The 12,076-nt window shown below is 39.2% G+C and overlaps 1 protein-coding gene and 1 long non-coding RNA gene across 2 annotated transcripts; one reads left to right on the top strand and one right to left on the bottom strand.

Annotated features, from left to right (window-relative positions):
- Positions 1-4,797: 4,797 nt before the first annotated feature.
- LOC144528402 (putative ATP-dependent RNA helicase ddx6) lies at positions 4,798-11,618 on the bottom strand. The gene is made up of 13 exons (XM_078266945.1): positions 11,455-11,618; positions 8,692-9,767; positions 8,496-8,600; positions 8,106-8,235; positions 7,706-7,852; positions 7,377-7,471; positions 7,067-7,189; positions 6,479-6,607; positions 6,049-6,165; positions 5,842-5,905; positions 5,629-5,730; positions 4,975-5,194; positions 4,798-4,886 (listed from the first exon to the last, which is right to left on the bottom strand). The coding sequence occupies exons 2-12, from the start codon at positions 8,932-8,934 to the stop codon at positions 4,980-4,982; spliced, it is 1,470 nt and encodes a 489-aa protein (XP_078123071.1). The 5' UTR covers positions 8,935-9,767; positions 11,455-11,618; the 3' UTR covers positions 4,798-4,886; positions 4,975-4,979.
- Positions 4,820-5,570, top strand: LOC144528404 (uncharacterized). Its single transcript, XR_013502898.1, has 2 exons — positions 4,820-4,908; positions 4,984-5,570. It is a non-coding gene; the product is annotated as an uncharacterized LOC144528404 (long non-coding RNA).
- Positions 11,619-12,076: the final 458 nt, after the last annotated feature.

Below are 12,076 nucleotides of genomic sequence, written 5' to 3'. Positions count from 1 at the left end.
TCCAGCCACACCACAGCAGCAGCTTTCAGGGGCCCCACTGTTTCCACTGAACAGCCTAATGAGAGAGTAGCGTGCACACCTGTGTACAAAGGTGAACGTATTATTAGGAGTGGAAAGCCATTAACAGGCGAGTGCTAATTAGTAATGTATATTGTGCATTTGTAATGGATGTTCCAAAAGTATTTTATGTTTATTCAAAGTAAAACATGTAAGGTTTTCAGATTAGATTTTGTCACAGAGTCCATTTAAACAAAGCCACAAGGTTAGGCTACATAATAATGCAGGACCAAATTGATATTGCAGTCATTTGGCAGAAGCTTTTTTTAATTCCAAAGTGAAAATACATTAAATGTATTCAACCTGTAAGCTCATCCGTTCCAAACAAATGGCTAAAAAAGTAAGTTCAGTGCTACTGTAGAAGTTGTTGAAAATTCCTAAACTGTAATGCAATTTGTCAAATTACCAAAAGCCAACTGACACACAGTAAATCTGGGGCTTTTGGGGCCTGATTTGCACCTGAAAACACTGGTTATGGTCCTTTAAAGCTTACATGGTAAACCATTTACACAATTATTATAATTATATATATAATAACTAGTATTGTAACATGTCACGCCTAAGAGACCACATCATGTAATTAAATATGACAATGTAATAAAACAGAACACCTGGCAGCGTAAATTTCAGTTCAATTCATCGAATTTTATTACCCCTGCATGTATTTCCACATTACAACAGTAGAGGACAGAGTGATCAGCACTCGTTGAAATACCTAGTGCGTCTTCGATGCATTTGGTAAGGAATGAAAACAAACAATGCAAAAATTACATTTTTTTTTCCTGGTACCACCCGAGTTTTATTCTAATGGTATGAAAAGGAAATAATGGGATAAATAAACATGGAGTCTGGTTTTAAGTTAATACAATTCAAGTCCAAAATGATGTTACTCACTTGAACATGGTGCTGATAATTGTTTTAGGAGAAGCAGGGCCACCAAGGTACCAATAAGTACAGAGAAGACTGAACAACTCAAATAAAAACAATTTGTTTTATAAAGAAAACAATTTTTAAGAATGAGTCATCGACTGAACCAACATTTTTGCGAGCCAATTTAGAATCAATGTATTACCACTCCTCCTTATTCATGTTGTAGAGAAAATCCTCAGCTACATTGAAACATAAAACAATTTGAAAGCCAATTTAGAGTCTTAACACCACTGTTTTCAGTCTATGTTGCAGGGGAAATACTACTGTGACTTAACCCTCAGCTTACTACAACAATTCTGCTGAGTTCATTACATTTGGCTGAAATGGCCTGAAGCGTGGGTGAGTCTACATTAGTGCAGCACATTAAGAGATCCAATTAAATTGAGCTATGCACAGTATAGATATTAGGGGCAGCTCAGCCATTCATACTAGGTTTAAGTCAAGATTACTTTTTGTTTTTATTTCCACCAATTTAGATTATAAAGAATCCCAAAACTGCCAAAACTTTTTTTACCCAAATCCCCACCTTTTCATTTTTGTAACAGTTACCCTTTTTAAACAAATTTTGACAATTATCCCCCCCCGTCAGCACTCCTGACTCCACAGGCCAGAGTGCACACACACAGACAAAGACGTCTTAACACCAGATGACAAAATCAACAGAATCACTCAACATTCACAACGGCATTCATCATAACCTCCTTTGTGGCCACTGATGCACAACTTCACTACATTTTATTTCAACTTGGGTCTTAATTTGCATTGCTCCAGTCATCAGTTGGATTGTGTATGATAAAACGGTTGTCATAACAAATAGAACATATGGCTGGAGCTACAAAAAGTTGAATGAAGTTGTAATAAAGGCTAGTTTTTCCTTTAAGGGGTTTAGAGATTTGGGCGCCAATTCCAGGCAAAAGTCTGGGATGACATCGAATATTTGACAATAGCCAAGTGGCTTTTTTTTTTTTTTAATGTTACATCTTTCAAAAAACATCCCTACCTTGATAGATTCAGCTATAAATGCATAAGCTTTGCTGTTATTTGGGTCACAAAAGAGCTCATGGAATGACTGTCAGGGACGTGATCAGGGACATAAAACATAGATAAAGAACAGCAAAGTGGAAATTTGTCATAAGAAATTAGATTTATGTCCACAAACTTGACGATGGAGATGGTAAAGGAAAAACAAAAAACACATCCCTGACAAATGTAAACAGCCATACTGATATAAGACATCGTAGACCGCCAACAAAAACACAAGACGACGAGTCTGCACATGAAAACAGAAAAAAAGGACATCAATTACGCTTACATGCAGCCTCACCGTTAACGGCAGTTTTATTCTTATTCCAAATTATTCACATCCGCACGACTAACTAGTTGGCTCCATTTCTCCAAACCTATCCAATGTTCTGGTTCAGTTGAAGCTGCATGTAAATGTAATGATTTGTAACTAAACTCAGCCTGTCACAGCTTCAAACATACAGCTCACACTCTCTCGCTTATGCAAACCCACCACACACACACACACACACTCTTTTGGTTTTGCTTCAATGTAAATCCTGAAAATCAATTTCAAGAGAACAAAAATGTCAACCGCTGTCCTCCGCTCATGAAGCAAAGTATTTTCTTTTTTGTAATTGTAAACGACTAGTGTAAACAATGAATCATTTACAATTTCCTCAAAATGATTCATAACACCTCGTATATAGATTGCCCTCGTGGAAAATTTACAGAGTTGCTGAAAACAAATCAAAGCACTTTGATCATCGTCACACATACTCACACTGGTTCAAGAGGATCAGTGCTTTAACGATTTCCAGAAAACTCTTTCCCGTATAACTCAACACTCTCTCTGGTACTTAAAACACAAAGAAAACAAGTATTGTGTACTTTTGAGGGAAAACAACTTTAAATCAAAGCTTTTGTCTTTGCTTTAAGTACCAGAGAAGGAAAGATCCAAGATGCCCAAAGAGCATCTTTAAACCCAAACCCCCCCCAAAAAAAACAAAAAAACAAACACCTTGGTTTCTGCAAACCCACCCAAAAAACCTTCACGTTACCTAGTGCTAAAGCCTCACAGTCCCGTCCCTCCCCTCTTCAAACTGCTTTAAGCAACATCAAAAATAAATCTTAAAAGCAAAAATACTTTCTTTTTTATGTCTTTTTTTCTAATCACAAGTGATGCTCTGTAAAGGGGAGGACAAAAACAAAGAAGTCACAGCTGCCTGTTCAGAGATGCTACAATTTTGCTTTCAAAACACAGAGCCCACCCCTCCCATTGTTATTATAAAACACAGCTGTGCTGGGGGAAGAAAAGGGGGAGAAAAAAAAAAGAGATCTTTGCTGCTGCAGAAAGAAAACTTTTCTAATTTTAGTCGTGGTTCAATTAGAGGTCTCCTCTACAGACCGAGCAGGTTTCACCACCTTGTAGTCTATGACACCATTTCATATCCAGTACATCATTTCATAAAAGCAAAGCCTGAAGAGGAGTTTCTAATGCAACAGCAGCAATACTCAATCAAGTATGCTCAAGAGCTTAGCATTCAACCACTGGGCTAGAGAATAACTACATTGGCAACTAGTTCATTCACCAACTTCCATTTTGTCACGTTTGGGGGTTTAAAAAAAGAAAAAAAAGAAGGGTTTTACCTTGGATTTGCTCCTGTAACTAATTCCACACAATATAACTAGAGGGGGGGGGAGGAAAACAGCAGGGATTTCAAACTATAGTTTTGCACCAACTTCTACAAAAACAATGTATCCCTTGGACCTGTTGATACTTAATTGTGTATCAGCTTGGTAATGGCAAATGTTACTATCAAAACGGTTCTGAACCAGCCTCTGATGCATTAGTCCTTCGCTGTCGCAGCATGCAGGAGTGGAAACTTCTTTTTCATCTACCAGCTTCAGTGGCCGATGGGTTTAGAGTATTCACCAGCCCAATTGATTATTTTAATGTAAAAGAACTTCCAAACTAAAGCGATCTGCGGGCAAACTCACCAGCAACGACCACAATGTAAAAGCATGAGGCTGCTATTCATCTCCCGTGCCGTTTGTGTGGTTGCAGGCTAACATCCATGAATCAGTATGGGGGCTTGTGTCTTTAGCCGTCTTATCGTATTAACTCTGCTCATATATTATTCATAGTAAAAGGGAGAAACAGTCGCGCAGTATTTAAATAAAGCTGCCCTTTTTTTTTTATTGCAATGTTCACATTAAAAATAAACGTTCACATTCAGGATGGTTTTTTAGGAGTTTGAGCCGTGTTTCAACACATCTCTCAACAGGAGAGGGTGTGCGATTGTTGTCTTTTTCCCTTGCATAACGGATGTTTAAATAAACTAGGGTTACTATTAAATTCACCATATTTGTGCTCGTACTCTGCTGCATGACAGAAGACAGCAGGCTATGAATGGATGAGTGCACATGGCAGTAAGTAAGGCACTTAGTGACAACAACAGTGTAAGTGGACAAAGCGATGGCTGGTGTAAGTGCACCACTGTAACATTAGCAAGAGACCAATCTCGCTGCTGATAATGAAAACTTTTTCCAAGAACGACAGGTTCAAACAGCTTTGATACACATTTGCTCTGCGGTCTGTTTCAACAGCAAGTGCTGTCTAACCAAGATAAATCCTACGAAAAACACGCTTAGCTCATATACGCAGGATGCATGGTCCATTCTGAGTTTGGTGCAAAACAATATAGTTTCTCAATTAATAAAAAGAATGAGGCAGCTTTCTTTGAGAAACAGGTAGGGAAATGCTTAAAAATAAAAAATAAAACAGCCTTTACATCCATTCGACAGGCTCTGAAAACAAGTGAGAAATGTAAAACTGAAGAGTTGCCTGAAGCCTGTGTGCAAGCGCTGATGTCTGTGCAAAAGCCCGGTATGTCCTGGAGGGGAGAAGAAACTCAGGTTAGGAAGACGGGTCTTACATCTTTAATGCAGTTAAAGTCTAACAATGATCTCAAAGCATCTCACCTGTTTTAGGTGCTGTCCTGTTGGCGTGCTGGTTTCTCCTCAATCTCCTCCACATCACAGTCAGCGCCGGACGCGTGGAACTCAGCCACGTAGAGGCTCTTGTCGATGCTGCTGGGAATGGGCTTGATGTCAGTCACCAGCTGGTCTTCGATGGCCTTCAGGTTGAAGCGGTCCTCCGACGTGATCAGGTTGATGGCCAAGCCAAGGTGACCAAACCTCCCTGAATGAGAGAAGAGCAAGAGAATACGTCAAATATAAAAATTCACTTTCTCCAACAGTCATTTATTTTATCTATTCCTAACCAAGACAGGCTTTACTGTAAGGGTTTGTCCTAATTTATCGTAGAATGAAAGCCAATTCAGATCCTGCGCCCAGGGATTACCACTGTGAAGAGCAAACAGAGCAGTTGGAGCTGTATTTATGTCATCATCCCACAGGAAGAACTAGTACACACGTTGCTTTATGCATCGATTTGAACAACTTGTATTAAATCAAAAAGAAGCTACCGATTCTTTATGCATTTTTACTTTTATGTGAAGCATGAGTTTTCTTTGCATTTGTTGTCTAAATATAATAAAACCAGTTTCCACAAATGAGACAGTGAAGCTTTAATATAATGAAGCAGTGCACATTATTGAGGGGTCAACAACATACCTGATCTGCCAATACGATGGAGGTAAGTCTCAGCATTTTTGGGGAAGTCGAAGTTGATGACTACATTGACAGCCTGGATGTCAATACCCCTGGTGAAGAGATCTATTGGAGGGGGGGGGGGACACAATAGAACATTAGATTAAATCTCTGATAGCCACTGGGTAACTTTACATTCTGAGTTTTGAAATGTGCAAGTATACAACAGAAACTCACCAGTGCAGACCAGGTTTCTGCACAGTCCATTTCTGAAGTCGTGGAACACTCTGTTTCTGTATTCCTGAAAACAAATAAAAACCCTTTGGCGATAAATACTTTCGCTCAAATCATATTTGAAATAATCACGTAACAAAACAGTGGCCATCTGAAAATAGAAAAAAGGGCATAGAGGCAACATTTCGCTCAGTTGTTTCTTGTCCTTACCTGCATCATTTTAGCATGGATGTAGAAGCAAGAGTAGCCCAGCTGAGTGATCTTCTTGGCCAAGAGCTCCACCCTCTGAGTGGAGTTACAGAAGATAATCGACTGGTTGATTTGAAGCTGTGACAGAGAGAGAGAGACAAAAAGAATGTTATGGATCACTATATCAACATTGTGACCTGTGATTTGATGCTAAATTGGCCAATTTAATGTTGAAAGAGGAATTAGAACAGGTTGTTAGAGATGTTAAATCCCACCCCCTGGGATGCAACCATAAATAAGTAGACTAGACTTTCAACAACTAAAAATGCACTACTGTACTGCCACTCATTTGTGTTTGCACCACTGCAATATGAGAAGAAGTGCATTTGTGACTGCAAGTCTGCCAGGTTAAAAAAAAGCATGGACGGTGAATATAGAGTTAGTCAGTTACCCTGGAGAACAGTGTGTTGAGGCAGTGGACTTTTTGCCTCTCTGTGACGTAGGCGTAGTATTGAGTTATGCCCTTCAGAGTCAGCTCCTCCATCAGGTTTATCTCATAGGGTTTCTGAAGGTGCTTGGCCTACAGCAAGGACACATGGGAGAATGAATAGATTAGAGTGTGCATTTAAAAACTCAGACAGCAAGAAGACGGCAGAATTATTACAAATGTACAAGCATGAAGGACTGCCCTAAAGTAATAAAATGTGTTTTTGTTTGGTCAGTTTGTTTTGCACTGTAGGGGTTTATTAGCTTTACTTAACTGAAATCAGAAGTATTTACATAGTATGTAGTTTGCATGACTGCATTCCAAAAGGACATTGTAGAAGACTTTTACAGAAGCTAAACAATCAAATCCAGCGACTGCTGGCTGAATTGCTTTAGACGAAAGCAGCCCTGGAAAAGTATACAACAGACAAACACAAACACAGATCTGGGCACAGTGTGAGAACAGCTTGGTCTGCAGTGTGAGCCAAGTGGTGCCAAGTGGCGCAGAGCCATCGGGCTGGCTGAGTGGTGCAGCAATTAGCCGACTACTCACCATGAACTTCTGCACGCTGATTGGGAAGGTTGCAGAGTAGAGCAGGATCTGCCTGTTCTTGGCCAGGAAGCTGATGATATCCTCGATGAGCACCACAAAATCCTGAGACAGCAGCTTATCCGCCTGAGAGGAAACAGACAATTTAACATGTAGCAGGCAATGCTCGGGTCTGAAAAGAAATTGATTTTGATGAACATGAAATGACAGACTTGTTAAAAAAATCTGATTTAAAAGAGATGCCTTGACAATATATACTACTGATTATTATGAGCAGATTTTAGTAGTTTTGTTGATTTTTATTCATGTTTACCTCATCCATCACCATCATCTGGACTCTATCCACTTTTGCCACTCCCTTCTTTATCAAGTCCAGGATCCTACCAGGCGTGGCGATGACCACATGCACTGATGTGGAAAACATCGGGAAAGATTAGGTTAAACAACATTGAAATATGCTTATTATTATTTATTTTTTATATTTGTCTATTATTTGTACTATTAACCTTGTTAAAGTGCAAATTGTACACTTTAAAAAAAGAATCAGAACTCTATAAGCCAACATGCAGATTTACTCATTTGTGATATTTGCCATGATGAATGCCATGAAGTGGGTCAGTGAGATACACTGTGGCTTCTTACCAGTCTCATCCAAACGCATGATGTCATCTCGCAGGTTGGTGCCCCCGGTGGTGGCCATGACTTTGACTCCCCCCAGGTGTTTGCTGATCTGGATGGAGATCTGGCTTACCTGCAGTGCCAGCTCACGGGTGGGCACCATGACAAGTGCTAGGGCATACAAATGTACACGTTACAGAAGCAAATGTAAAGTGTAAAACCAACATGACAAAACAGCTTACAGACTATAAGACCTTATTAGGAGGGACACTGAGGGTGTAGATAAGGTAGTAAGGGATGAGGAGACAAGAGAGGACGTATGAGAGAAGAACAATGAGCATGATGACCAAAGGAACCAAAGTGAGGTTGATGGTAAAGGATGGAGGATGAGGATTACTGTAGAAAAATACAGGCAGCGTCTCACCCTGTATGTGGTCCTTTTTCAGGTCTATTCTCTCCAGCAGTGGAATGAGATAGGCTCCACTTTTCCCTGTTCCATTCTTAGCACGAGCCAGAATATCCCGTCCAGACAGGGCGATGGGAATGCTCTCCTCCTGCAAGGAAAGAAAAATATTATCTTTAGTCTCATTCTATGACTGTACTGTAGTATCATACTTAAATCATAACGCTGAGCTGAGCTGAGCTCTCTCTCTCTCTCTCTCTCTCTCTCTCTCTGCAACATCCCTGGTTTGATTCAACAAAAGGACAATCTTCCATTTAAATATAAAAAGACGTATACAAAGGCATGATGATGACATAATTAGGTTCATCTGGTTAGCAAATACAATTTGACAAAAAAACAAACAAAACATACCTGGATAGGGGAAGGTTTCTCCCAACCCATCTCAAAGATGCCCATCAGGAGTTCTCTCTTGAGACAGTAATCTTCAAATTCATTCCCCTTGGTGGACGTCACATCCTACAGTAGATACAGAATGGTTAGGAATACAGTAGAAAACTACTTTTAACTTACAGTAAGATAAAACAAACAGTTATCAAGTTTGACTCACTGAAGTTTTGACCCTGTTGTCTTTGGGAGGGAGCTTTAGGCTCTTTTTCCAGTCATCTCCAAACTTGATGCCTCCTCCGTCCTGAGCGGCACCGCCTGCTATCTGGGGTGCACCCAAAGTCTTTCCTTGAGTTGTGGGTGCTGGCTGGACAGACGCTGGTTTAGTCTGTCCTCGGAGTTGCCCATTCTGCTTGTTCAGTCCCATGACAACTGGGCCAATGTTTTCTGTTCTGGCCGTTGCCATTTTTCCTCTCTCTTGTTTTTCTTCTTCTTCAGAGTATTAGATTTTTGCCTCTTAGGTTTCTCTTTTTAAAAATTCTCTTCAAAAGTAAAAAAGTTTAATAAAGCATTAACAAACAATATTTTCTATTCTTTTTAAGTCCAAAGCTTTTACAACAGAAGTCAATTCATAGTATTTACATATACACATGTACGTGCAGTTCGGTCCCCTTCAACAACAGAGTGACTGACGTACAAGAACAAAAAAAAAAAAAACACGTTTTTACACAAGAGCTCTTCAAAATGAAGAGAAATTTGCATTCATATGCATGAATATACTTGCCCACAATATAGAAAAATTATATGTGAACAAGTATCAAAGCGGTTCAAGTCCTGAAATAGAACAACTAAGGCAATCTGAACTTGGGGAACAGCCTCTTCAATATAATCTTAGTTCAATGCTTGAACTTCTGTTTGTAAATTGAACAATATTTCCTCTTTCCACTTTGAGTCCATAGAGTTGCTCAATATCCCTGTCCTTGAAAAAAAGGATGTCCAACTTTGTACAAGTGTTTCCCCAAAATCATAGTCTGTAATGCTCTCCGTTTATTTCCACTGTGTGGATATATGTCACTCCACTGTGTGAAAAAATTGAATTCACAAATACAAGGGGTTTTCTAGTCCAAAGCCCAAAAGCTTTCCACCCCTTTTGAGTCTCTGTGTGTTTCTTTTTCTTTCTCCTCCAGGTGTTCGACCCTCTCTCTCTCTGGACACCACAGGTCTTTAGGTCGGTGTGCGAGTGTGGCCGTGATCAACCCGCTGCCTCCTCAAAGTCAGCCAACAACTCAAACTTGTAACCTATAAAAAAAAGCCCAACCAAAAGGTTTTAGAACAAACCGTGAGCAGTTGATTAATCACCTAGGTAACCAACAGAAAACTGACTCCAATCTGGAACACATCAAATCAAATACAAAGATGTATATGGTTTTCTCAGATTTATATCATGAATCTAATTCTAAGATCTTGGAGTTGAGTAAATCAGACTAAAAGTAGGGCTCAAACTAACCATTTTCATTATCAATTAATCTGCCGTTTACCATTTATTATCCATCTGGTCTATAGAAATGTCAGAAATTTGTAAAATTAATTTCCTAAAGCCCTGTCCAACAGTGACAGCTAACCCAATTCGGTTTAAGATCACAAACGACAAATAAAAACAGCAAATCCTTACAACCAAGAAGCTGGAACTGGGGGATTTTTTTCTCAAGACAGACTAGTATGACTACTCCATTATGATAATAGTTATCAATTAATTATATGTTAATCACCTCATAAGTTTAGCTCTATACATAAGCCAGTGGTTCCAAACCTTTTCAGCACATGACCCTTAAAAAAATAAGAAATGTGACTTACCATTACACGTTGAATATATCTAAGTTGTAAACTGTTGGCCAATGAGGCGCTCCTTTCTAAGCTTGTTTACTCTTAACTATTTTATAGGCCTATAAAGATAAAACAAAAAGCAAACTATGCAGCTATTATACTGCTAATAGTCAAGCAAATGTTATCTTCCTTTTGGGAATTTTGACCACAAGGTTGGGAACCAGTGACAAAAGCGATTTCATTTCAATACATCACTTTTTGTTTCTGGTAACTTGTAATGGGTTCTTGTCATTGCTGACATTTTACAGACTAAACAAGTATTGGCATTGAGCAACATTAAACATAGTTGGTTGCATTTTAAATAACAAACCTCGCTAGACCTCACAACAGTGAAAGGGTTTAACAGCTAATTCGCTAAATGGTTTGGGTTAAGATTGCACAGGTGAACTTGCCAGGTGGAAATCGTCTGAGGCCGATTAGTAAAGACCAAACTGTCCGGATTTAAGACTGACGTTACAGTGAAGACTCCAGGTCTGACAGAAATACATTTAATAATTACAGTATATATATCGATTGTCAAAAACTGCAAGTTGGTCCAAGCTGCTGATGCTCTGGCCATGCTAACTGTGAATTTCCTTTGGGCTAACGTTAGTAGCTCAACTGTTCGTGTTTCGACTCAAATAAACGTCGTTATTTTTTTCAAATTTCCAAACCTTTTCTGCAAAACACTTAACATGTATTAACGTTAAAGTACGCATTATGTCTGTGTGGCTGTGTCGGTTCTGCCTTTATAAATCAGTAACTTAACGTTACCTTAATGCTGCGTCTCAGCTGAATCAACAGTAGCACCGCTGGGCTAACGTTGCTAAGCCAGTGTTAGCTCTAAGCTATCCAACCGATACGCCGTGTCAACACTTGCGGACTTTTTATAGGCTTTTAACTAAGAAATATGACAATATGTGTGTAAAGTTTAGCAACTTTTGGCATTACATGTCGTTAAAGTTGCGTTCTTTGTAATATTATCGTTAACTGGCATAATTAGCACGCTCGTTAGCCGCAGGGCTAATTTAGCACTCGCTAACGTTAGCTATTTGCTAACCAGCTCACAACAACTCGGATGTTTTTTACGGAAATTAGACGGTTCAGTGTCACGCAAACCTACCTTAGTTTCTTTGATATTTTACAAGGGATACTCAGTGTGCGATTGATGAACTGCTTCCTTTACAATTCGCTTTAATAACTGATTTTTACTTGAAATAAATCGCTTCTATTGTGTTTCTTTTTGCTTTAAATCAATATGGTCGCCTTCTTCTTCTTCGTCTTCTCTTCCTCGACGTCCCTCTCCTGTTTATTACGTGGCACTCTACGACGCTACTGTCACCTGCTGTCACAAGTGGTTATTGCATACATTATATTGTACCAATGGCAGTGGTTTCAAAGTGGGGTCAGAGGATCCCCAGGGGCTCCACAACAAAAATAATTTATTTTCACTATAATTCTATCCTTAAGTAACACAATGGCAGAAAGTATGACAATTTTGGTCATTGATTTCATACACTTTCTATAATAAAACATCTAAGAGCAAAATCCTATCAGATGGGGGGGTGTCCACGGTCTAATTTGTGCCAGTTTAGCAGTCCTTGACATGAAAAAGTTTGGGAACCACTGGTCAATGATACATTGTGTGTTATGTTTGGGTTTGAAATGTGTTGCAATTTTGTTAGTGTATAGTAATAATAGCAATTGTCTTACCGTGAAACCCAGTTGAACACGTTATTACATAA

This window comes from Sander vitreus, chromosome 14, assembly GCF_031162955.1.
Source record: "Sander vitreus isolate 19-12246 chromosome 14, sanVit1, whole genome shotgun sequence".
Lineage (NCBI taxonomy): Eukaryota > Metazoa > Chordata > Actinopteri > Perciformes > Percidae > Sander > Sander vitreus.
The sequence above is the reverse complement of the archived record's forward strand: the minus strand, read 5'-3'. Positions and strand labels throughout refer to the sequence as shown.

Coding starts and splice junctions, on each gene's coding strand:
- LOC144528402 (XM_078266945.1), bottom strand. CDS start 8,934: ATGGCAACGGCCAGAACAGAAAACATTGGCCCAGTTGTCATGGGACTG. Junction 8,236..8,495: donor AGAAACCTTCCCCTATCCAG/GTATGTTTTGTT, acceptor CTTTCCTTGCAG/GAGGAGAGCATTCCCATCGC. Junction 5,195..5,628: donor CCATCGTATTGGCAGATCAG/GTATGTTGTTGA, acceptor TCTCTCATTCAG/GGAGGTTTGGTCACCTTGGC.